The sequence below is a fragment of the Oncorhynchus kisutch genome, linkage group LG2 (genome assembly GCF_002021735.2).
Source record: "Oncorhynchus kisutch isolate 150728-3 linkage group LG2, Okis_V2, whole genome shotgun sequence".
NCBI lineage: Eukaryota > Metazoa > Chordata > Actinopteri > Salmoniformes > Salmonidae > Oncorhynchus > Oncorhynchus kisutch.
Genome location: NC_034175.2, coordinates 36572029 through 36597638, shown reverse-complemented (window position 1 = coordinate 36597638; position 25610 = coordinate 36572029). Strand labels below are relative to the sequence as shown.

Below are 25610 nucleotides of genomic sequence, written 5' to 3'. Positions count from 1 at the left end.
ATGGCAGCGTTTTCCTGATTCCGCCAATATCGAACAATATCGCACAGCCATGTGGGAAACCATTACGCAGGCCACAATCAACAGCCTGATTGTAACGAGTGCGCTGAGAGTCTGGAAGCAAGTTCAGGGACTGAGTGTTTTAATAAAAAAAATGTAACATTATACAAAATAAGAAAACATGCAGAAAACTGAAGAGCTCTCCAGTATGTGTACCAAAATATTCAAGGGCTATTTTCTCAAAAGTGGCATTACAATTTTATCAACCTTCAATGATAATTACTTTCCCATTGTTCCTCAACTGTAGGTTTACCATTTTCTATCTCTGGGTCTCTACTTTTATGCATTGTAAAAAAACACAAATTTCACTACGAGACCGAATCAAGCCGGTTGACCACATTTTCGAAAACTTTTACTTCACTACATTCCTAAAGAAAACAACGTACTTTTTACTCCATACATTTTGAATGCTTAGCAGGACAGGAAATTGGTCCAATTCACACACTTAAGAGAACATCCCTGGTCATCCCTACTGCCTCTGATCTGATCTGGCAGGCTCACTAAACAACAAATGCTTTGTTTGCAAATAATGTCTGAGTGTTGGAGTGTACCCCTGGCTATCACAAACAAATAAAAACCTAGAAAATTGTTCCATCTTGTTTGCTTAATATAAGGAATTTTAAATTATTTGTACTTTTTTCTACCACTGACCACCACATGCCAGCTACTTATCTGAAACTGCTTGCAGACTTTACTCAACTGTGACATCGTGAACAAAAACAGAGTAAAGAGTGATAACTCTCACGCTGTTTATGTGTTGTTGTTTTTACCTTTTGAAACAAATATCCAGATCTCTGAATAGCCAGATTATCAAATAAGGGTCCTTTAGAGACGGATGAAGAAGCGGAAGGAGGGAGGTGAGAAGAGAATCTCACTCCAGGTTTGTGACATCATATTCCCCACTGCTTCCATCCAGACCAAACAGGGCTGTGCATCTGGTTTTCATTTTAAGACCCCCCCCCCCCCCCCCAATATTTCCCTTTTTCCCCTCTTTGGAGAACGTGGGAGGAGGAAAAGAGGAGTGGCAGTGCTCCAGAAGCTTGGGAGTTTGTCCCGTCTCAGCCTTAGTCAGAGCCACAGATCCTCTGCAGAGCGATCGAGAAGGTGGCAGTCTGTCTCTGAGTGCTTCGTTTCATTGTGTGCCATTGTTCCCAATAACAGAGGATCCTCTGCAATCCTCCCCATCTCCACCTCGCTCATCTGCCTTCCTTCGGGAGGAGCTGGAGAAGCCAGCTGCACAGAGGGGAAATACCTGGAGGATAATGACCTAAAGGCCTTTGTCATTTTGCAGAATTTGTTTTACCAAAGACTGTGGAATAAAGATAGTTCAGCTCAGGGTAAGTGTTAAACTCTCTCGGACTGTTTTAAAAGTGACTTTTCGAAAGTAGTGAAAGTTGGGAGTTGTTGTTTACTGGTGAGAGCATGTTTTTGCTAGTTTTTGCACAATGGATCAAGAACACTTGATATGTTATTTTTGTTCTCATTTCTTTGCATATTTTCAAGCATTAAATTTGACTTGTGTGTGTCTGAAACTGGCCATGGTATGGCATCTCATAAATGTGAGCATGCAAGCCCATAATCATAGTTTTCTTCTGACATGTTACCTTTAAGCTCATAAATATCAGACACCAAGTGTTTGAAGGCAGAGTGATACCTATACTTAGAGGGCGAGAGGAGTGGAAGAGTTAGAGGTGAGACATAGTTACAGTGGGGGGGAAGTAGGAGTGCTTTAGCGATGCAATGCCACAGGACATGTGGAGAGCAGTACAAAGAGATGACAAGTCGTGTGTCTGCTCTCTATCTTTACTGGATCAGAAAAAGCTGCACTTCTGCATCTAAAATACATGATCTCTGCAACTCTGCATTGAGTGCTTGTTTTAAATTAGTTGGGATGTGAGGGTAGTTTGCTCACTGTGGAAACTCTGCCAGCATCAAAGTGAGTTCCAAGTGGAGATAATGTATCTGACCAGAGTTGTGAACATATAAGGTACTGCATTCCACAAAGTGGTGCAGTCACGCTCTCCTCCACAGACATGTGGTGCACAGGTTTTTGTATTAATTCCGATGTAGCATTAATTTAAGGCAGGGGGGTCAAACTCATTCTATGGAGGCCCTAGTGTCTGCAGGTTTTTCTTTTCAATTAGACAAACAGGTATGGGGAGTTCCTTACTAATTAGTGACCTTAAGTAATAAATCAAGTTCAAGGGCGAAGCAGAAACCTGCAGCCGCTTGGCCCGCCGAGGAATGCGTTTGACACCTGTGATTTCATTTAAGGCTTAACCTTTTCTACAGGCACATCAAAACAGCAGCATGGACTGAAATGTGTGTTCTTCAAGAAGCTCATGTCAATGTGTCCCAGAGTCACTTGTTCCTTAATTGTTGATGTTAATGCGCGTGTTGTCTTTTTAGCATTTGGGCTTTTAGCATAACATAAGTGGCCCCCAATAGCTGTTTGTTGAAATAAATATGTTCCTGAGTGATGGAAATGGCTCGACATAGACTTATGATTCCAGCATGCTAAGTGTGTCCCTACATTGGCGTTTGAGCACCACCAATCGGTGGTGGTTGAGTGTAGCGATGTTTTCAGCTCGGTCTCAGCTATAAACCACACCCTCTGGAGCGAATGGAAGAGTGGAAAGTGTGACGAGAGAGCGTTTTCCACACCCCCGGCCAGATGGACTGTGGGAGTTTGGTCCTTCAATATGAAATCCAGAGTCAGGGAAAACCAGGTGTGCATCATTAACCTTTACCCTCACCCTCAAGAGTGAAATTATACATGAGTATTTTTGTGTGTGCTCAATCTTTCCCCATCACAGTTGTACTCCCACAGCCAGGCTTTTAGGGAAGCTCTTATCATAAGACACCAGCAGAGCAGCATTAGGAAAATTCGCAGTGAAGGAGTTGTTCTGTGAATCAGCCTAGCTAAGCTTTATTGCTCTATGCTCTCCAGCAAAGTCACTGTTTTTTAGACACTGCAGCACATAGACCTTTGGGGGGGTTTGCGGTCATTTTACAAGGCCCACCTGAAAGAGTTGTCCCCAAGGTAATTTAATTCAGAATGAACATTTGCGCCTTCATGATTCACTTCAATTGATGCCATCACTCTTTTGAATGATGAATGTCTAGATGAACTATAGATTGTTGTTCCAGGCTACGTGTGCCATTTTAAAATTGATGCAGTTCTGTACTTGAGCTGTTCTTGTCTAATTTATTTGAAATGTAACCTTTATTTATCTAGGCAAGTTAGTTAATAACAAATTCTTATTTACAGTGAAGGCCTAGACCAGCCAAACCCGGACGACGCTGGGCCAATTGTGCGATGCCCTATGGGACTCCCAATCACGGCCGGTTGTGATACAGCCTAGAATCGAACCAGGGTGTCTGTAGTGGCGCCTCAAGCTCTGAGATGCAGTGCCTTAGACCGCTGCACCACTGAGGAGTAAAAACATTGTAATATTATGTTCTGAATTGTGTCATGTTTTGTGTAGATCCCAGGAAAAGTAGTTGCTGCTTTTGCAACAGCTAATAGGGATACTAATAAAATACCAATTAGATGATAACATGTATTCCAATGAAAAAATAGGTAATGTGCTGTAGAAAGGTGTTACATTGTAACATTTAATTCATAAAGCCTTGCAGTCATCACAAAATCTTGAGAGGCCATATGACAGGCCTCTTATTCACAAAAAACCTCAGAGTAAAAGTGTTGATCTAGGATGCTCTCTAAAAGGCATGACTGGTTCTAGATCAGCTCTCCTACTCTGAGACATTTTGTGAATAAGGGCCCAGATTTGGACAATGTGCGAAGAACATCAACCTTTTTGGTGATTATCACCTACTTACAATGCAGCCAGCCTGAAGCATTAGGACTGTTGCTGTCAGACAGGATAACAGGGATGAGCTGTGTGAAATTCGCCTGTCTGCCTGTCCGCCTGTCCTCTTTAACCTTTATCATTGATCCGATCATATTCTTCCAGTCAGTGGGAGGGGCGTTTTGGCCAGTGTGGCCCAATATGGCCCTAAGATTGGTTAATTCAGAGGACAGACATCAGGGCTGCGTTCAGTACGTTTTTATGTTCTGGAACGTTCAATTGAATGGTAACGGTGTTGTACTGAATGACCAGTTGAAAAAACGGGGAGGGGACGGGGAGTTATGGGTTGGGGAATGCTGTCAGCAAGGCCACTGTCCTTTGAATATGTCACTCATTGCATCAAGCTACACCTTACCATACCCACCAAACAGGTGCAAACACACCTCAGACTGTTTAAGAACATACAAGAACGTATTGGGAAAATGTGTTGTTCAGTACAAACCGTTCTGCAACGTAAAAAATGTTCAAGCCAAACTGAGCACACCTCAAGTGTTCTTAGTTGGCACAGTTGAGGGTAACATTGAGAAATGGAATACACAAGAAGACATTTCATAGGGGAAATAGCAATATCAATTCTAGACCTTCAATTTCTATCTGAAACTTTTCATCTCTTAGTTTTCTGTTGTGCAAGCAGAGTACACCTCGTGACTCATTGTAGCAGAGAGGCTTGATGAAAGACAGGGCTCCCTCTTAGAGTTGTAGGTTCTATACAGTAAGATAATGTTTGGGGAGCTGCTGGTGTAGTGCTAATGTGTGAACCCTACGTTACAGCATAATTTGTGGGTATGCTATGCACACAGATGTTTGCACACTGGAAGAGAGCATGGGGTTTGTGTGTTTAATGTCTTTGTTTATTGGATCTCTTTAGTGTCGGCCAACATGATATCATTGAAAAGCGTCAATCTGATATGTTTGCAAAAATATATTATTCAAGAAACATGAAGTTCATGTGAATACATTGCATTTAATGGGGAAGATCAGTGTCACAATCTTGAAACCTACAGATAGGCATCACAGACATGACACTTAAGTTAATACATTGTATTCAAATGGGTGTCACGTTCTGACCTTTATTTCCGTTGTCTTGTCATTATTTAGTATGGTCAGGGCGTGAGTTGGGGTGGGCAGTTTATGCTAGTTTTTCTATGATTTTGGGATTTGTATGTTTCGGCCTAGTATGGTTCTCAATCAGAGGCAGGTGTCATTAGTTGTCTCTGATTGCGAATCATACTTAGGTAGCCTGGGTTTCACTGTTTGTTTGTGGGTGATTGTCTATGTTGATTGCTTGTGTCAGCACAATTCTCATTAGCTTCACGGTCGTTATTTCGTTTATTGTTTTTGTATAGTGTGTTTCAGTGTTCAGTGTTTTCTTTATTAAATATCAAGATGAACACAAACCACGCCGCATTTTGGTCCTCCGATCCTTCTCACCTCTCATCTTCAGATGAAGAGGAGGAAGACCGTGACAATAGGGGGGAAGTTATGTGTCACAATATAAACGCCTAGAGATGACCGTCAGAGACATGATGCCTAAGTGAATATATCGCATTCAATGAGATTTAATGCATTATTTGAATATATATGGGTCAAGTAGTTCAAGTAGTTCAGCTCCAGAGTTCCTCTGTGGAGATGGGAGAACCTTCCAGAAGGACAACCATCTATGCAGCACTCCACCAATCAGGCCTAATGATAAAGTGGTCAGACGGAAGTCACTCCTCAGTAAAAGGCACATGACAGTTTGACAAAAGTAACCTGAAGTACTCTCAGACTATGAGAAACAATATTCTCTGGTCTGATGAAAGATTGAACTCTTTGGCCTGAATGCCAAGCACCACATCTGGAGAAAACCTGGCACCTTCCCTATGGTGAAGTATGGTGGTGGCTGCATCATGCTGTGGGGACTGGGAGACTAGTCAGGATCGAGGAAAGATGAACGTAGCAAAGTACAGGAAGATCCTTGATGAAAACCTGCTCCAGAGCACTCAGGATCTCAGACTGGGGTGAAGATTCACCTTTCAATAGGACAATGACCCTAAGCATACATTGAAGACCATGCAGAAGTGGCTTCGGGACAAGTCTCTGAATGTCTACGAGTGGCCCAGCCAGAGCCCGGACTTGAACGCAATCGAACATCTATGGAGAGACCTGAAAATAGCTGTGCAGTGACGCTTCCTATCCAACTTGAGAGAGCTTGAAAGGATCTGCAGAGAAGAATGGAAGTAACTCCCCAAATACAGGTGTGCCAAGACTCAAGGCTAATATCGCTGCCAAAGGTGCTTCAACAAAGTACTGAATAAAGGGTCTGAATACTTATGTAAATGTGATATTTCAGTTTTAAAAAATATCTACATTTGCAAAAAAAAATCTAAAATCCTGCTTTTGCTTTGTCATTTTGGGGTATTGTGTGTAGATTGATGAGATAAAAAAAAAAATCTGTTTTAGAATAAGGCTGTAACATAACAAAAAGTGGAAAAAGTCAAGGGGTCTGAATACTGAATACGAATACGAATGCACTGTCAATCACCAATACATTTCTTTGTAGTCCAACTAAAATTGCTATCAGGTTGTACCTCACAGCTGGCCTGGAACATTGTTTGCTTCTTACAGCCATTTGGGATGCAGTGTTTCAGTTTCAATTACGCAATATTTTGGACAAAACTGGATGAATGTAACCAAGACTGGGAATGTCAAAACAATCAAACTAGCAATGGTAATTATCACAAGTCAGTCATAACGTCGCTAAGTAATAGGCTAGCTTATCTATACGTGTAGCCACTTATTTAGCAAGCTAAAAACACAGAGGCTAATGTTAGGATTTTTAGCTTTTTAGCTTCTGGCTGACTTTTTCCCCCCATATCGTTTTTCTGTGGCTACAGCTAGAGATGCAAGTGTCATTTGGTTAGCATCCAAGAAACGTGAATCACTTCGCTTACTAGTTTTGCTGCACTTGAATGACTGTTACAGTTAGCATATCTCTTAGTTGTACAGTAAATCAGTGACGAGTGACAAGTATTCCTTGAAAATAAAACATTTGCTAACACATTTGGTGTTTGCCAAAAGGCATGTGGGAGACTCCCCAAACATATGGAAGAAGGTACTCTGGTCAGATGAGACTCAAATTGAGCTTTTTGGACATCAAGGAAAATGCTAGGTCTGGCACAAACCCACCTCCACTCACCCCGAGAATACCATCCCCACATTGAAGCATGGTGGTGGCAGAATCATGCTGTGGGGATGTTTTTCATCAGCAGGGACTGGGAAACTGGTCAGAATTGAAGGAATGATGGATGGCGATAAATACAGGGAAATTCTTGAGGGAAACTTGTTTCATTCTTCCAGAGATTTGAGACTGGGACGAAGGTTCACCTCCCAGCAGGACAATGACCCTAAGCATACTGCTAATGCAACAATCGAGTGGTTTAAAGGGAAACATTTAAATGTCTTGGAATGGCCCAGTCAAAGCCCAGACCTCAATCCAATTAAGAATCTGTGGTATGACTTAAAGTCTGTTGTACACCAGCAGAACCCATCCAACTTGAAGGAGCTGGAGCAGTTTTGCTTTGAAGAAATGTCAAAAATTCCAGCGGCTAGATGCGCCTATCTTATAGAGACATATCCCAAGAGACTTGCAGCTGTAAATGCTGCAAAAGGTGGCTCTACAAAGTATTGACTTGGGGGGGGGGGGGGGGGGGGTATGCACACTCAAGTTTGCAGTTGTTTTGTCTTATGTCTTGTTTGTTTCACAAGAAAAAATATTTTGCATCTCAAAATGATACTTATTTTGTGTAAATCGAATGACACAATCCCCCCAAAATACATTTTAATTCCAGGTTGTAAGGCAACAAAATTAGAAAAATGGGGGTGAATAGTTTCGCAATCCACTGTATATAAAGCATATGTCAAATGTTTGTACACACCTACTCATTCCAGGGTTTTTCTTTATTTTTACTATTTTCTACATTGTAGAATAATAGTGAAGACATAAAAACTATGAAATAATACATATGGAATCATGCAGTAACCAAAAAAGTGCTGCTTTTCCTTCACTCTGTGGTCCAACTCATCCCAAACCATCTCAATTAGTGATTGTGATTGTGGAGGCCAGCTCATCTGATGCAGCACTCCATCACTCTCCTTCTTGGTCAAATAGCCCCTACACAGCCTGGAAGTTTGTTGGGTCATTGTCCTGTTAAAAAACAAATGATAGTCCCAATGAGTGCAACCAGATTGAATGTCGAATCGCTGCATAATGTTGTGGTAGCCATTCTGGTTAAGTGTGCCTTGAATAAAAAAATACAGAATAAGGCTCGCTGTCAACTGCTTTTATAGTAATCCTTGGGATGGTACCATCCAGGACATCTAGAAGGGAGTGTATTTTATACCGAACCCCTCCCTTGAGATGTCGTAGAGGCTTCTCAGGGTGCCTCTACATCACAATTTCAATTGGTAGAGTTTAAACACTCAGGGCAAAAAGAGTTAGATTTACTATACTGAACAAAAATATAATTGCAACATACAACAATTTCAACAATTTTACTGAGTTATAGTTCATATAAGGAAATCAGTCAATTGAAATTAATTCATTAGGCCCTATTTTATGGATGTCACATGGCTGGGCAGGGGTGCAGTCATGGGTGGGTCTGGGAGGGCATACGTCCACCCACTTGGGAGTCAGACCCACCCACTGGGGAGCCAGGCCCAGTCAATCAGGCCCAGACAGTTTTTTCCCCACAAAAGGCGTTCGTTACAGACAGAAATACTCCTCAGGTTCATCATCTTTCCAGGTGGCTGGGCTGGTGTTGTTCACACGGGGTCTACAGTTGTAAGGCCGGTTTGACGTACTATCAACATTTTCTAAAATGGAGGCAGCTTATGGTAGAGAAATAAACATTAAATTCTCTGCCAACAATTCTGGTGTATATTACTGCAGTCAGCATGCCAATTGCGCGCTCCCTTAAAACTTGAGACATCTGTGGCATTGTGTTGTTTGACAAAACTGTACATTTTAGAATGGCCTTTTATTGCCCCCAGCACAAGGTGCACCTGTGTAATGATCATGCTGTTTAATTAGCTTCTTGATATGTCACACCTGTCAGGTAGATGTATTATTATTAAGGAAAAAGGCTCATTAACAGGGACGTAAACAAAATTGTACAGCACATTTTTTTGAAATAAGCTTTTTGTTCGTATGGAAAAATTCTGGGATCTTTTATTTCAGTTCATGAAACATGAGACCAACACTTTACATATTGCATTCATATTTTGGTTTAGTATACATACACTGAGACCAATAAATTAATAACATTCTCTCTTGTGTAACCATACCAAACGGAACATATCATACAAATGTGAGTATCCCAGATTTACATTGCTGAGTTAAATAAAGGTTTAAAAAAATTATAATAATAAAAAACATTTACTATATTACATATATTCTATAAGACCAGGCTGTTGCAACGAACTGGCAAAATAAAGACCAGAATTGACATGTTTCACTATAACTAAGCCGAGAAAATGAAAGTTACTCTTTAAATTACTTATCTATGTGAATAGATCTGAGGGTGAGGAAAACATGTCACATTTGATCCCATGATACTGTACCTGAATTTTACCCATTAGCATGTAACTTCCCAATTTTTCCTTCTTCTCCATTAACTTTCAATAGTTCTTTATATCATCACACACACTTTCCTCACCATAATCTGTGCGTCATTGAGCTGCCCTCCGCTGTGATTTGGCTGGAGTAGCTGCCAGAGCACTGTGTGAGTGCACTTAGATGTAAAATGAACTCCCCTGGGGCTCAACTATGGGCATATGGCTGCGCTCACCTTCATCATTATGTTAATAGTGGATACCTTCCCAGTCATGGGCCATGTATGCCTGCCAAAGATATTACATTTTTTTGTCCCCTTTCCTTTGGTGACAGCGTTTATTTGTCTATGCAAGAAAATTCCTCATTGCCGAACAGCTCAGTTGCCAGTTGGAATTGGAATTTACGGTGAAAGAGAGCTGAGGTTGGGCATTGTATCACGCAGAAAACAGCAAAGTCAGCACATGGTGCTGTATTTAGCTCTTTCTGCACAGAAATGTCCGCAGCATGACATTATCAACAGAAATTCCATAGTTTAGAATAACTATTGGGTGTGCTAAGGTTTCCACCATACAGTATATATGCAGGCTTACTATTACATTTGAAATCTGTGTACATTAATGGGTCTACAACAGCAGCTCTGTGTGAATGGTGCTAATATGGGACCCTAACGGGGAAGTGCTCTGGCAAGTTACCCACTACTTTATGGGGATCTAGTGATGCTGCACTGGTGTGTGTGTGTGTGTGTGTGTGTGTGTGTGTGTGTGTGTGTGTGTGTGTGTGTGTGTGTGTGTGTGTGTGTGTGTGTGTGTGTGTGTGTGTGTGTGTGTGTGTGTGTGTGTGTGTGTGTGTGTGCGCGTGCGACTTGTTTGAGACTGTGAATCTCAGCTTGGTCAGCAGCGTACAAGGCATTTGATTACTGTTTTTTGTAAACATTTTCAGAGATCCAATAAATTCCTGAGCTCAGCCAATTTGGCGTATGTCCTTAAGTCATGGCATACTATATCTGTTTTCGGGGCTCTAAATTAAGCATTTAATTGGTAGCACTGGTAGCACTGGTGCACCTAACTACACAAAATGTGTATATATGGTTTTTTATGTATAGCCTACATTTGGCCTATATGAATCATACTTACCACTTTTCCTTTATTTCTGTGCCACCAAATGTTTGCATATGCTGGTAAAGTTATTAGGTTGTTAGTCGGGCTGCATGATATGGACAACAAATCGTATTGTGATTTGATTTGTGATATAGGAATCATAGTATAGAATGATTATTCAAATTCTATGGTTGGCGTTGTTTGGAATGACAACAGATGAAAAAGCCACGTAGGAGTTATGACAGGGTAGGAACCAATGTTCATGTTTTGAATTGTGGCTTGGAATATCCGATTCCATATGCTTTATGGCTGTTCAGACTGCAGGAAAAATAAGAAATTCTATTTGAGTTTGCAAAAAAATGGGATGAGTCACTTCAAACTGCCAATGTGAACAAGGCTTTATTGTGTAGTCTATTTGAAACTCTCTCTGGGTTTGGCCTTAATCTTACTTTGGCAAAACAATCCACAATTGTTGCACACACTCTTTCCTATGAACATTTGATTGGAACAAAGTTTATCTGCTTGATCTTTCTCTGGACTTTTTAATTTCCCTCGACGACACTTCACAAAAAGGGGAAGCTGGACTAAATATAGAACACACAAACCTCACCGTGAAACTGGACTCTCCAGTCCAACAACCTTCCTAAGAACACAACTTTTATAAGATGGAAAATATGCTCCTCGCCAACAGTAGATCATTAGCAATGTAGACTGGTAGTTTGAATAGGTGGTTTTGATCATGCCATTAGGCTCTACAAGTTCGAGCTCAATATCACCTACGCTAATACTTATTTGGACAGACAGAAATGAGCCACCAATGATAGCACTCTAAGAGAGACATAAACTAACCGGAGTGTGGTTGTTGTTTTGAACCCTTAACTGGAGGTATTTGCTAGCAAGTGCCTGTTGTTGATGTGGATAAGGGAGAAATGCATTGAAAACCCCTTTCTTAGACAGCTTTGCAGGATTGGCTAGTCCAAGCTGACGTCGTGGTAGCAGTGGATCCCATATTTCTATATATCTATATTTCTCTTTTTTTCTCCAATGGTGTGTTGAAGAGTAAAACATAACTGTAAATATGTTGTTGACATTATTAGGTATTTGCTTTCACCGTGTGATGACCGTGGAACAGGGAGGCAACCAAAAACAACAACTTAATGTAGGGTTCCGCTAGGTATTCACAGAGCTTCATAATGTCCCTGTCAGAATGACAAAAACTCAGTCTTGTAAGTTTTTCTATTTTGAAATATTTGCTCATTTTACGATGTTGATGGATTATTATGTTGTATTGTAATTAAATAATTAATACTCGGATTATAAAGCATTGATGATGGCATTGTTAAAGGGAAACTGACACACTTAGGACTACTTCACAAAAATGCAGCATTCAAGTCTTCTATTACTTTACCTACTATGATGTCTTTTTTTTTCAATTATACCTGCCATAGAGACTGTTACCTGCTGTGATGCTGAAAAGAACACCAACCTTCCATGACACTTCCTGTTCTATTTCATTTGCAGGTGTTACTTTTGGTGTTGGGTAGAAGATGAGGAAACACCGGATGTTAGCGCTGTGCTCTCTTCTGGGCGTCCTTTTTGCAGGACTGCTGCCCAAACTTGACGCTCAAGAGGAAGGTAAGCTTGGCTAGGTTTCTATTCTCAGTTTAACTTGTGTTGCCCTGTCTTAGGCCCCTATCACTTCACATACCCATTGATCTTAGTAGCACCTGGAAGCCTCATTTGTAACTGTGACTATTCAGGTTATGGATCTGTGCAAGTGCTGTTGATGATGGTTCTTGTTATTTTCAGCACAAATTAGTCAATTGGCCAAAATGTTAGACATTTAAGAAAAAATGAGGAATGACAATGATGATATTTCTGAGCACTGCTTTTAAACTGGAGTTGGATTGATATGTATGGGTTGAGGTTCCCCCTTTCTTGAAACAAGAAACGTTTGGGTACAAAGTCAAAGCTGTCTAGTTCCCTGCAGGAGGTCAAAGGTAGAGTGATTCCTGAGTAGACCTCATGTTGAGCTTTTCTCATGGTGTGAATCAGAAAAGCTCAACATGAGGTCTACTCAGGAGTCACTGTAGCCTTAGAGTTATGTTTTGGATCCCTGGCCTCGCAGTTCCGCCTCATTTATGATAGCCTTCTGGCAGGTGAGGTGAGCTAAGGTGTACTGCCTTAATATTTTAGCACCAGTTCATAGCCTATTTTACATGGTACATTAACAGGGTCGTGATTGCAGTCATACCACTGGACTTGGCCTCTTTCACAGCTCGGTGAGAGTCCTCAAAACCGTGTTTCTTCTTTTGAAGATTGCGCACAAGGGCTGGCCGCCGATATATACTTTCTAGTGGATTCGTCCTGGATCATGGGACAAGAGAACTTTCAGTACGTCCGACAGTTTCTGTAAAGTGTTGTTAAAGCTCTGCATGAGGGTGGCGGTTTGCCCTCGTCCAGTACAGTGGTTCGCTCAAAACCGAGTTCCAGCCGATCATGTACCCATCTCTACTGGGGGCCCTGGCCCACATCCGGGCCATAGCCTGCTGGGGAGGCGACACCCACACGGGCCCGCGGTAGCGGGCAGCCGTGCAGGCGAGGGCGTGACCCATGTGGTGGTGGTCTTGACAGACGGTCGCTCCCAAGATGCAGGTACTGTGGCTGGCCCGTGTGAAGGTGTTTGCGGTGGGGGTGCAGGACACGGTGGACTGGGAACTCAGGGAGATGGCTAGTGCGCTGCAGGACACACACGTGTTCAGCGTAGACTCTTTCCTGGCCCTGCGGGGAGTAATCCAGGATTTAGTGGTGGTGTGCTTGTGCGGCGCAGTGACCCAGGCCGGGGATGCCCCTGTGGTTGTCGAAGCCAAAGGAGTGCCTCGTGATGTGACGGGTACCAACAAGTGGCTTGTGTCACTACCATACTAATGCCTACATTATCATTAAAAAAGAAAGCAGCTGCGAATGTGTGGCCATATCTGGATGGAGTCCTGTATTAACACGATTAAGGGGTATTTAACACGATAACCCTCATTCCACCGTCCGGCACCCATTAACATCATTGTTTCTCATCACGTTTAATTTGCCTGTAATACTTTAAGATCACCACCCAGGTTTGCAGGTGATTGACACTGCTAATACTTTTCAGAAGAGGGCTTTTGATGGCACTGGTGGCTGCTATACCTCTTACAAGCCAGATCAACCAATTTATAAAGCTTGTGCATGAACTGAGAACAGGCCATCTCAGTCATTTGGAATACCCATTGCCTTTTTTATATGGTAAAGACAAATCACCATTTGTTTGACATTTTAGTTCGCTACAACAGCATTGACTATGTAAAAGTTACAAGTAGGATCTTCAAACAATTCAACATTCATGGCAGACTGTTACAGGCGGACAATAATCTATTCACATTATACAGTAACAGGGTATTAACTTCAATAATCTCTTTCTTTGTCGCTCTCTCTCTCTCTCTTTTTCTCTCTATCATCTAACACATTTAGAACACCTTCAGTCCACGATCTTTGCTCTACAGAAATCACGTAGCTGCTTTTGCCTCATTGAGAACAAATCTCCATATATTAGGCCCTTATGGCGTAGACCTTTGAAAAAGTGAATGAAGAGCAGTGACAAATGGCCTCCCAAATCACGGAGAGCAGCTTTTAACGATGGCTGACCATCCACCCACTGCTTGTGTGTCTTGTTTTTTGTTGTTGTTGTGTGTGTTTAGGCTATGTTTTATCAGTTACTGTCTTCATAACTGTGTAAAATATGTGCATAATATTCTACACTTGGAACAGTAATGAACCTGGCCTGGACTCATCCTTGACTTGCAGCAGAGCCTAGTTTTAATCCAGTATAATATTGACAGGGCAAATTTAGTGTGATATCAGCTGAGCAAGTAACATGTAACAGCTTGGCACAATGCACAATCAAATGTTATAGAATAGTTATTTATTCTCTTGATTAACAGTAGAGGCTCTTAAGCATTGAGGATGGGCCACAGGGTCATGACTGGTACCCAGTATATCTGAGGTCTGTAACATGAATCTGCATGGGGTAGCTGAACTCAATGGAGTTGAAGGAGGTCATTTTTGGTGCATTATCACAGAACCCAAGCTGATATAAGACAGATAAAAAGGAGAAACGGACCCCTTTGACAGTATTATGAAATTATGAGTATTATGAGTGTATAATGAGTACAGTGCTTCAAAGCTATTTTGTAATGTTCTGTTGATGTCGCACTGCCCTAAACGTTTTGGGAAATTATCATAAACAATGTATTTAGCAAAAAAACACATTAATGGAGTATTATATAGCAAGCTAGGGGGGTCATCCTCAGACTAATTTGCAACCATAATCACTTAAGGTCAACATGTATTCACTCCTTGGTTCAGCCTACATGCAGTATAATGTGCTTTTGTGATGTTTTTTAATAATTGATTGTGTTCACCATGAATGTTACATTCAATGATGTACCAGCACATTATCCTTCTCCCTCTTTCTCTGTTTTAATGCTTTCACGTTGCATTTTTTCCCTGTTTTATCTCTTTCTCCCTTTTAAGCACAAGAGTCAGCTGACCTTGTACTCTTAATTGACGGATCTGAGAATGTTGGAGCGGCCAACTTCCCCCGTGTGCGAGATTTGGCTATGAAAGTCATTGAGGGCCTTGATGTGGGCAGGGACACAATTCGGGTGGCCGTGGCTCTGTACAGCGCGGACCCCGAGGTTCAGTTCTTTCTAAATACCTATGAGAACAAAGCCGCTGTCCTGGATGCAGTGAAGGCCATTCAGTTCACAGGCAACAATGAGGCTAACCTTGGAGCCGCCTTGGAGAAAGTCGCTGAGAGCCTGTTGAGTCCGGCATCAGGGGGCAGGGCAGAGGAGGGGGTGCCCCAAGCTCTGGTGGTTATCAGTGCTGGACCGTCCAATGACGATTTCAGTGCGGGTGACCGGGCTCTTAAGGCAGCAAGCGTTATCACGTTTGGCGTAGTGGTCGGCGGCACGGCCACCGCCGAGCTGGAGACTATCGCCACAGACAAGAGCTTTGTTCTGTCGGCCCCCGATTTCAGGGCAGTGGCAAGCATGGGTGACCAGCTGCTACCATACGTTAACGGGGTGGCCCAGGGTACCATTGTCATTCTGAATGAATTCACAGAAGGTAGGTAACTTCCATGCAAGGTGGGAGTGGGTTGAGGGTTCATGGAACATTTTTATTTTGTGTGTGTTGTAGCTGATTGCATACTTTAGGTACTTTAAGAATAATAAATTGCTAACACTTTACATGAAATCAAATCAAATCATACTCAGTTTTGCAGACGTTATCGCAGGTGCAGAAAAATGCCTATGTTTCTAGTTCCAACAGTGCAGCAACTTCTAGCAACACAATAGCAATACACACATAATCCAACAATAAAACAAATTACAACAAATTAACATATCAGAACGAGGAATATCAGAACGAGCAATGTCAGAGTCCGGAATATAAATATGTACAGTATATAAATAGCCATGACTAGAATAAAAGATATACCATATAAAGAGGGTAAAACAGTATTGAAACATTATTAAAGTGACCAGTGTTCAATGCCCATGTACATAGGGCAGCAGTCTCCAAGGTGCAGGGTATAGTACCAGGTGGTAGCCGGCTAGTGACAGTGTCTACGGTTCAGGGCAGGGTACTGGGTGGAGGCAAGCTAGTGATGACTGTTTATCAGACTCTCGGGCCCAGCTGTGATGCATATGTACAATCTCCGCCTTCTAGATGGTAGCAGGGTGAACAGACCGTGGCTCGGGTGGCTGAGGTCCTTGATGATTTTCTTGGCCTTGATATTCTTGAAGGGGGTATACATAATGCTGTCATGACACCTTACCTGTGTAAGCGTTGCAATAACACTTTATTCAACATTATTCAAGAAAAATTAAAGTCCCTTAGAATAGCTTTTAAGTTTGTTCATTCGTAAAATGGAAACGTGTATACGCAGTACCCAACCCCCTGACACACCACAGGGTTGGCCTTAGAGCATTAGCTACCCGTTGCTTATGCTTTGCTCAAGGCCACAAATGGCAACACAACAAATAGTAATTTAAAGACCCAATATGTAGACACTGTTTGGCCATCAAGGTAAATGCTATGTCTGATGCAAACCCAACACCTCTCATCACCCCGAGAAAACCATCTCCACAGTGAAGGATGTTGGTGGCAGCATCATACTGTGTGGATGTTTTTCATCGGCAGGGACTGGGGAACTAGTCAGAATTGAAGGAATGATGGATGGTGCTAAATATAGGGAAATTCGTGAGGAAAACCTGTTTCAGTCTTCCAGAGATTTGAGACTGGGAAGGAGGTTCACCTTCCAGCAGGACAATGACCCTAAGCATACTGCTAAAGCAACACTCGAGTGGTTTAAGGGGAAACATTTAAATGTCTTGGAATGGCCTAGTCAAAGCCCAGACCTCAATCCAATTGAGAATGTGTGGTATGATTTAAAGATCGCTGTACACCAGCAGAACCCATCCAACTTGAAGGAGCTGGAGCAGCTTTGCCCTGAAAAATGTGCATAAACCCCAGTGGCTAGATGTGCCAAGCTTATAGAGACATACCCAGAGAGACTTGTAGCTGTACTTGCTGCAAAAGGTGGCTCTACAAAGTATTGACTTTGTTTTGGGGGGGGGGGGGTGAATAGTTATGCACACTCAAGTTTTGATATAACCCCCCCCCCCCAAAATCCATTTTAATTCCAGGTTGTAAGGCAACAAAATAGGAAAATTCCAAGGGTGCTGAATACTTTTGCAAGGCTCTGTACAAGGCATTATTGCAAGCATTATCAGAGAAAGAGACAAAGAGAGACAAAGAAACCATGGCTTGTGCCATGGCCAATAGTTCATTGGAGGAAAGAAAGAAAAACAAAAAGAATCTCACCACAGCAGGTCAGGAACGAAATAACAATTAATTTAAGAGCCTTTTACAATCATCTGAGCTGTTTGGATTCAAAATCTGAGTTGTTGACCAATAGCATTACTGTAAAGTTAATCTCCAATCAGATATCAAACCTACAGAATGTAACTGCTTCTCAGAGGTGAGAAACAGGGGGCTGGTAAGATCAAAACAGAGAAGGCTGAATTCCTGAGAAGACAATCAAACTTTTTGCATAGACTGTTGATAGATAAGAAGAGTAATTTTGGGGGCTGTCCTATATATGTAATTGTGAGACAGCAGGTGCTTGAAATTTGGGGTTTGAGGGTACACTCCTTATTTATCTCAATTGAATATATTAATCAAATTTTTATATTGAAATAGTGGTAGATAACATTTCACAAATAGGACAATGCATTGTAATGAAATGTATGACAAAAAACAGATAGGTTAGCATCCTGACTTGATTTCTAACTTAAGCCAGATTGATAATAAAAAACAAACCTAACAAGTGCACAAGCATTACCAAACTTAGTTTTAACTGAATACTGAAATACCGCAGTTTAGCCAATTTGGCTATTAAGATCATGTGTAATCAAACTAGCTGACCTACAAAAGAGCAACATGATAACGTAGGTTTTGTATAGTTTAGTTACTGTAGCTGGTTAGATAAGCTTGCTGTCCAACTTGGATATACAGTAGATGTCCGCGTATACGGTTAACTAGATCTTTACTTTACTGACTTTATTGTCCCCATGGGGAAATGTTATTGCAGTATCATGTACATGTTAAACGTGGTGTTAACATACTGTAGAGAACAAATTGGTAATACAAAATTCATAACAGTTACATACAGTATATTGTATACCAATGAAAGAGACTTCCCTGATGGCCTTACTGGGTGGACAGGAACATTAGCCCGAGCTCTTTAGGAGAGAAATGACACCTGACAAAAAGTATTGTCTAATTCTGTTTTTCCTGCTGGGGGGTGGGGGGGGGGGGAGTTCAGTCCAGGTCTAAAATTATTTTGTGAGCCTTGATGGGGAGCCTGACCTCATCCAAGCCTGTCTGTTTGAATCTCAGCATATTTTTCTGTCTGACGGTGGCATTGCCAAACCAACAAACATTACACAAAAATGGTAAATGCTCTCAATGAAGATTTGGTAAACAGAGTCATTATAGTACAGTCAACATTAAAAACTGCAAATCTTTTCACCTCTTCCTGTGAAGAAATAACATTTTATTAGTATTACACAATTACACTCTTCTCCTAAACTAGTTTCATACACTGGTGGAAAAAGTACCCAATTGTCATACTTTAGTAAAAGTTAAGATATCTTAATAGAAAATTACTCAAGTAAAAGTGAATGTCACCCAGTAAAATACTACTTGACTAAAAGTCTAAAAAGATTTGGTTTTAAATATACTTATGTTTTAAAAGTAAATGTAATTGCTAAAATGTCCTTAAGTTTCAAAAGTAAAAGTATAAATCATTTCTAATTTATTGTTTGTTTTTTTACATTTACGGATAGCCAGGAGCACACTCCAACAGGGTAGCCTAGTGGTTAGAGTGTTGGACTAGTAACCGGAAGGTTGCAAGTTCAAACCCCCGAGCTGACAAGGTACAAATCTGTCGTTCTGCCCCTGAACAGGCAGTTAACCCACTGTTCCTAGGCCTTCATTGAAAATAAGAATTTGTTCTTAACTGACTTGCCTCGTTCAATAAAGGTAAAATAAAAATAAAAAACACTCAGATTTACTTTACAAATGAGCATTTGTGTTTAGTGAGTCCACCAGATCAGAGGCAGTAGGGATGACCAGGGATTTTATTTTGGTAAGTGAGGGAATTGGACAATTTTCCTGTCGTACTAACCATTTAAAATGTAACAAGTACTTTTGGGTGTCAAGGAAAATGGTATTGCATAAAAAATACATTATTTTCTTTAGGACTGTATTGAAATTAAATTTGCCAAAAATATGAAAGGTAAAGTACAGATATCCCAAAAAATGAATTCAAATAAGTTTTACTTAAGTACTTTACACCACTGGTAGCACACCATAAAATTAATCTAGAACACCTCCAAAATGGTACCATTCTGTAATTCCCAGAATGCTGTGCAGCTATGTTTACACAGATGTTACACCTTTATTAATACAGTATGAATTCTACAATCCATATTTGGGTGCCTTTCTTAAACATGGCATGCTTTGTGAATGCATTCATTCATGTTAACTATGGCATTAATTAATTATTCACATCTGTACCTAGGCTACCATTATTAAGGGAGTATCACAGCTGTATTAGCTCTATTTAGCTAATAATAGTTAGCTTTTATCATGGCTTTCTCTAACATAATTGTATTTTCTCTTTCAGCCTTGGAAGTGGGAAAAAGGGACATAATTTTTCTCATTGACAGCACTATGGGTGCCACAACGATCAACTCTCTTCGAGAGTTTATCAAAAGGTTTGTTGACACCATGCCAATCGGACCGGACCAAGTGCAAGTAGGTGTGGCCCAGTTCAGCAACGCTGCCAGACTTGAGATAGACCTGAACTCATATGGATCCAAGGAGGACCTGAATGCGGCTCTGGGAAGACTCAAGCCAAGACCGGGACAAATGGTGAACATCGGGGTGGCCCTGGACTTTGTGAGGACCAACATGCTGAGGGCTGAAAAGGGGAGTCGTATTCAGCAGGGTGTGCCCCAGCTGGTGCTGTTGATGACCAGTAAAAAGTCCAGTGACAGTGTGGGGCAGGCTGCTGAGGCACTGCAGCGCATGGGGGTTCTGACCCTGGCCGCTGGCTCTAAGACTGCCGATGAGCAGGAGCTGAAGCAGATTGCCATTGATGAGAATTTGGTGTTCATGCTGAAGGACTTCCGCATATTGCTTCACAACCCAAGGATGATTGTCTCTCTCCTCTCCACTCTATCTGGGGTTGTGGTGACTGAGGAACCCACAGAGCCAGGTAATGCTCCTCTCCTATTGTTACTAGGATTCATACTAGCTACTTACATAAAATGTATACCTCACATGTCCGGTGGCATTTTCTTACCCCAAGACTCCAAAAGGCACAGGTGTTAAACTCATTCCATGGAGGGCCGAGATTCTGCAGTTTTTCACTCCTCCATTGTATTTGATATATCAATTAAGGTCACTGATTAGTTAGGAACTCCCCTCACCTAGGGCTTTATTCAAAATCATTGACATCTAATAGTTATAACTTGAATATTAGAATAGATGTAATGATAGTTTTTTCCTCCCCTGTTTTTTTCCCCAGTGGTTGAAATTACAACAGTGCAGACCCAGCGAGTAGTCAGAGACATCGTCTTTATGGTGGATGGCTCTAGCTACATTGGGGGTGCCAATCTTCCATATGTGCGGGATTTCATTGTCGGCGTGGTAAACCTGCTGGACGTGCGGCCCGACAGGGTGCGCATTGGGCTTATGCAGTTTGCAGAGAACCCAAAGATCGAATTCTACCTGAACACACACAAAACAAAGAAAGATGTGCTGGCTAGAGTTGATCAGCTCAGGCTAATGGGAGGATCTGCTTTGAACACTGGAGCGGCTATGGATTATGCCCTTACCAACATGTTCCAGGCCTCGACTGGGTCACGTAAGAGGCAGGGTGTCCAACAGGTTCTTCTCCTGATCACTGGAGGCCCATCCCAGGATGAGGTTAAAAAGATTGCAGACAAAGTGGCTGTGGCGGGTGTACTGACCTTCACAGTCAGTGCCGGCCAGGCAGATGAGGCCTACTTGAAGACGGTCGCTTTTGTCCCAAACTTGGCTTACCATGAAAGCAGATTTTCTAGCCTACCAAGTGTTGTTGAACAGATCATGACTCCTTTGATTACTGTGGTCGGCGACACCGACATCTCAGTAACAGACATCGAAATAACCAAGGAACCTGGTAAGCTTTATGTTGTATTTGAGCTTTTATCAGTACATTTTGGATTTAACAGTGGATATTAAATATATAAACATTTAAAATTGTATTAAAGACATATAACAAACTGAAAAGTAATACCATTGACTCTTTTCTTACAGCAGTTGCTGGAGGCGAGAGGGATGTTGCATTCCTGATTGACGGCTCGGATAATATCCGAGCAGATTTCCCCTACATCCGGGACTTTATCATCAAAGTCATTGAGCCTCTTGATATTGGACAAGATAGAGTACGGATTTCAGTTGTCCAACATAGTGAGAGGCCAGCTCCCAACTTCTACCTGAATACATATAAGGATAAGGCTGAAGTATTAAGGGCTGTTAATGATCTAAGACTGGCCGGTGGAAGGAGTCTAAACACCGGAATGGCCTTGAAATTCATGAAGGACACTATCCTGTCCCCGGTTCATGGTAGCCGTGCGGCCCAAAATGTCCCCCAGTTTTTGATAGTTTTGACCGGAGGCAAGTCAAAGGATAGTGTGAAGGAATCTGCTAGCGCTTTAAAGACCGATGGAGTGGTACCGTTTGGCGTTGGTGTCAAGGATGCAGACCCTAAGCAAATCGAGGCCATTTCTCACAACCCATCCTTTGCTTTCAATGTGAAGGAATTCAGCCAGCTCAATATGGTACAACAAAGGCTCAATAGCTATGTGAGCCTTCCCAATGAAGAGCTGAAGGTCATTCTGGACCAAGGTAAGCAAAAGTTTTTGTCATGTTCTGTGTTGATGATGCTCTTTGTGCTGTGATGTATTTTTCTTCTAAACGTGCCTTGTTTGTTGTGTCTTAGCCTCGGTTCATGCTTATGCTATCTCAGTTCATACTGATGCTGTGAAAAGAGATATTGTATTCCTGCTGGATGGTTCTGATGGCACAAGGAGTGGATTCCCAGCAGTGCGAGAATTTATTCAAAGTATAGTGGGTAAACTATCTGTGGAGGAGAACAGAGACAGAGTTTCTGTGGTTCAGTACGCTGACAAACCAGAGGCCCATTTCTATCTAAACTCTCACAAAACAAAGGATGCCATTATTAATGCCATAAGTAAAATGAGGCACAAGGGTGGAAGGAGCCTAAACACTGGGGCAGCTCTCCAGTTTGTAAGACACCGTGTCTTTACAGCCTCCTCTGGCAGTAGACGACTGGAAGGTGTGCCCCAGATTCTGATCCTTTTGACTAGCAAGAAATCCAGAGATGATGTTAAGGGTCCTGCTGTAGCTCTTAAAGATCTGGAAATTGTGTCATTGGGGGTCGGAGTTGGGGACGCCAATGTCCGTGAATTGGAAATGATTTCCTTCCAACCTGGTTTCACATACCAGGTCACCGAATTCTCTGAGCTGCCCACAATCCAGCCACAGCTTGTTGCTGCGCTTAAAAGCCTGTCGAAAGACACCGAAGAATCAGTAGCTCCTGGGATTCCTGATGTGACACCTGGGATTCCTGATTTAGTAGGTAAGAACTTCCGCTTGGATCTGAGTATGCTAACTACAAGATATATACCATATACTTTATCTTTGGAACAATGCTGAAGTTGAAGCATTGTAAATACATAGATACCTAAGCCTTTGGTAAACATAGTCTCAGTAGAGTATTTCCTGCTATGTCGATACATGTTATGCATTTTGGTGAAAGATGCTAGTATTTGGTTGCATGATTGAAAAAATATAATTTTAAAATGTCTTTATTCAGAGTATTTATTAGCTTTTTATTCTCTTAAACCAAAACAATTTCCCCCCATTTCACTCTGTTCTCTCTCTTTATCTCTTACCTCAACCATGTATTGGGAAACTATACCAACTTTTTTTGAAAAGATTATTCCTTGTTGTTCTGCTTGTGATGATACCTTTCAGAACAGTAGTTTAGTGCTCCTGCATACACTACTCCAGATTATCATACACCCTTGCAAATATGCATGTGAATGTGTATTGAGACAGACAACTAACCACAACTGTAATTTTCCAGTAATTTCTTCTGTCAGTGATATTTTTCCACTGATATGCCTGGTGTTCAAATTCAGCTTCAAACATTCCTAACAATGTTTAATTTTTAAAAACATTTACATGCATTTAAAATGTTCAACCTTTATTTAACTAGGCAAGTCCGTTAAGAACAAATTTTTACTTACAATGACGGCCTACATGCCTTTTCTATAATATATTTGTTAGTCAATGTATTCCATTTTTATCTATCTTCACTACCTACTTGATACAGAGAACATCAAAAGGGATATAGTGTTTCTCCTTGACAGTTCAGATGACTCCAGAAATGGATTGCCTGCCATTAGAGAGTTTATACGAAGAATGGCCAATGAACTTGACATTGATGGGGACAATGTTCGAGTTCCTGTTGTGCAATACAGTGATGATGCTGTGGAATACTTCCGCCTTAAAGCTCACAAAACCAAAAGGGCTGTCATCTGTGCTGTTAGAAGCCTAAGGCATAAAGGAGGAAGACCCCGCAACACTGGAGCAGCGTTTCAGTTTGTTAAGGACAGTGTTTTCACTGCCTCGTCCGGGAGTCGGCATCTGGAAGAGGTTCCCCAGATGTTGTTTTTGTTAACTGCTGGAGAGTCTAATGATGACTTCACAGCTGCTGCATCTGATCTGAAACATCTTGGGGTTCTTTCTTTTGCCATTGGGATGAAACATGTAAGGCAAGAGGAGCTTCGATGCATTGCCTACTCTTCCAGATTTCTTTTCATCCTACCCGTCTTTGGTGAACTTTTGTCCATACAGCCGGAGATCCTTGCCTTTGTCCAATTTGTCCAATATACACCTACTCATAATTATACAAACACATCAGAGATGGTGCTGGGAGGGTTTCTGTTTTGCAAAGACATTTCTATTGGCATACAAATTCCAAATCTCCGCTTTCTTGTTCCACATTCCAGAAACATCATGCTTTTCTTAATTGTTTAAAATCAGGAAACTGTGCTTTTCTGGTCCTTTCTGTTTAAGCTCTCTCTTGAACAATTATACAGTATATCATTGTCTAGTTGATTTACACTAGTTTAGATTCTCCGCTGTCTTAAGCATACAATCTTCGTCTTCCTTCATGGAAGGAGTGTTTGATTTCACATCTTGACATATTTTTCCTAAAACTGATAATCTCGCTCTACAAACTTTCTTAAATATTTTGTCATTTGAGACCTTTTTAAATCCCTTTAATTTCACATCCTATTTCTTTGTATTGTTGCATTGATGAAAATGGTTACAAGGCTTGGCAATATTTATAGAGCTTATGTAATGACCTGAAAGTCATCATAGTTCAAATATATATAATGGATAATATTGTATATTGTGTTTACTACATTCTATTGATATGCCGTCCTTGTGCATGTATATCTGCCTGGCCTGGTATCTGTCATGGTTTTATTATTAAATTATTATTAAATAGGTCATTCAATGTTCTCTTTTGTTGAATTAGATGCTGCACAGAGAGACATAGTGTTCCTTTTGGATGGATCTGATGATACTAGGAGTGGATTTCCAGCCATGCTTGGCTTTGTTCAAAGAGTAGTGGAAAACGTCAATGTTGGAGAGAACAAAGATCGAGTTTCTGTGGTCCAGTACAGCCGAAATCCAGAGGCCCATTTCTTACTGAACACATATCCAGAAAAACAAAGTGTTCTAAGTTCTATTCGAAGCCTGAAGCACAAAGGGGGTAGACCACTCAACACTGGGGCAGCCCTCCAATATGTAAAGGACAACGTCTTTACTTCCTCCTCTGGAAGCAGAGGCCAAGAAGGCGTCCCTCAGATACTGATACTGCTGAGTGGTGGCAGATCTCAAGATGATGTTGGAGGTGCTGCTGTTGCTTTGAAACAGAACAGAATTGTACCATTCTGTATTGGTACAAGGAATGCAGACATATTAGAGCTCCAAATAATAGCTCGTTTCCCCTCCTATGCTCTTTCTGTCCCTTGGTTCGATGACCTTGAAAGTATTGAACAGCAGCTTTTGTCACTTGTAAAAAGGGTCCCTCGTCAGCCAAAAGTTTATCAACGAACTGTAGTAGGTAAGGAGTTATTTCTCTACCTCTCTTCATTAGCCATTTAATCTGTCACATTTCAGGTTGATACCTTCTTGCTGAAAATAGCTGGATGTCTTACCCAGTACATTCATGAT

The 25610-nt window shown here is 41.5% G+C and overlaps 1 protein-coding gene across 1 annotated transcript; it reads left to right on the top strand.

Annotated features, from left to right (window-relative positions):
* The first annotated feature begins 1146 nt into the window (after window positions 1–1146).
* Window positions 1147–25604, top strand: LOC116354399 (collagen alpha-3(VI) chain-like). Its single transcript, XM_031793745.1, has 8 exons — window positions 1147–1394; window positions 12141–12254; window positions 15186–15782; window positions 19912–20505; window positions 20818–21453; window positions 21591–22181; window positions 22276–22935; window positions 24910–25604. Exons 2-8 carry the CDS (start codon window positions 12167–12169, stop codon window positions 25539–25541), a joined length of 3798 nt encoding a protein of 1265 aa, XP_031649605.1. The 5' UTR covers window positions 1147–1394; window positions 12141–12166; the 3' UTR covers window positions 25542–25604.
* Window positions 25605–25610: the final 6 nt, after the last annotated feature.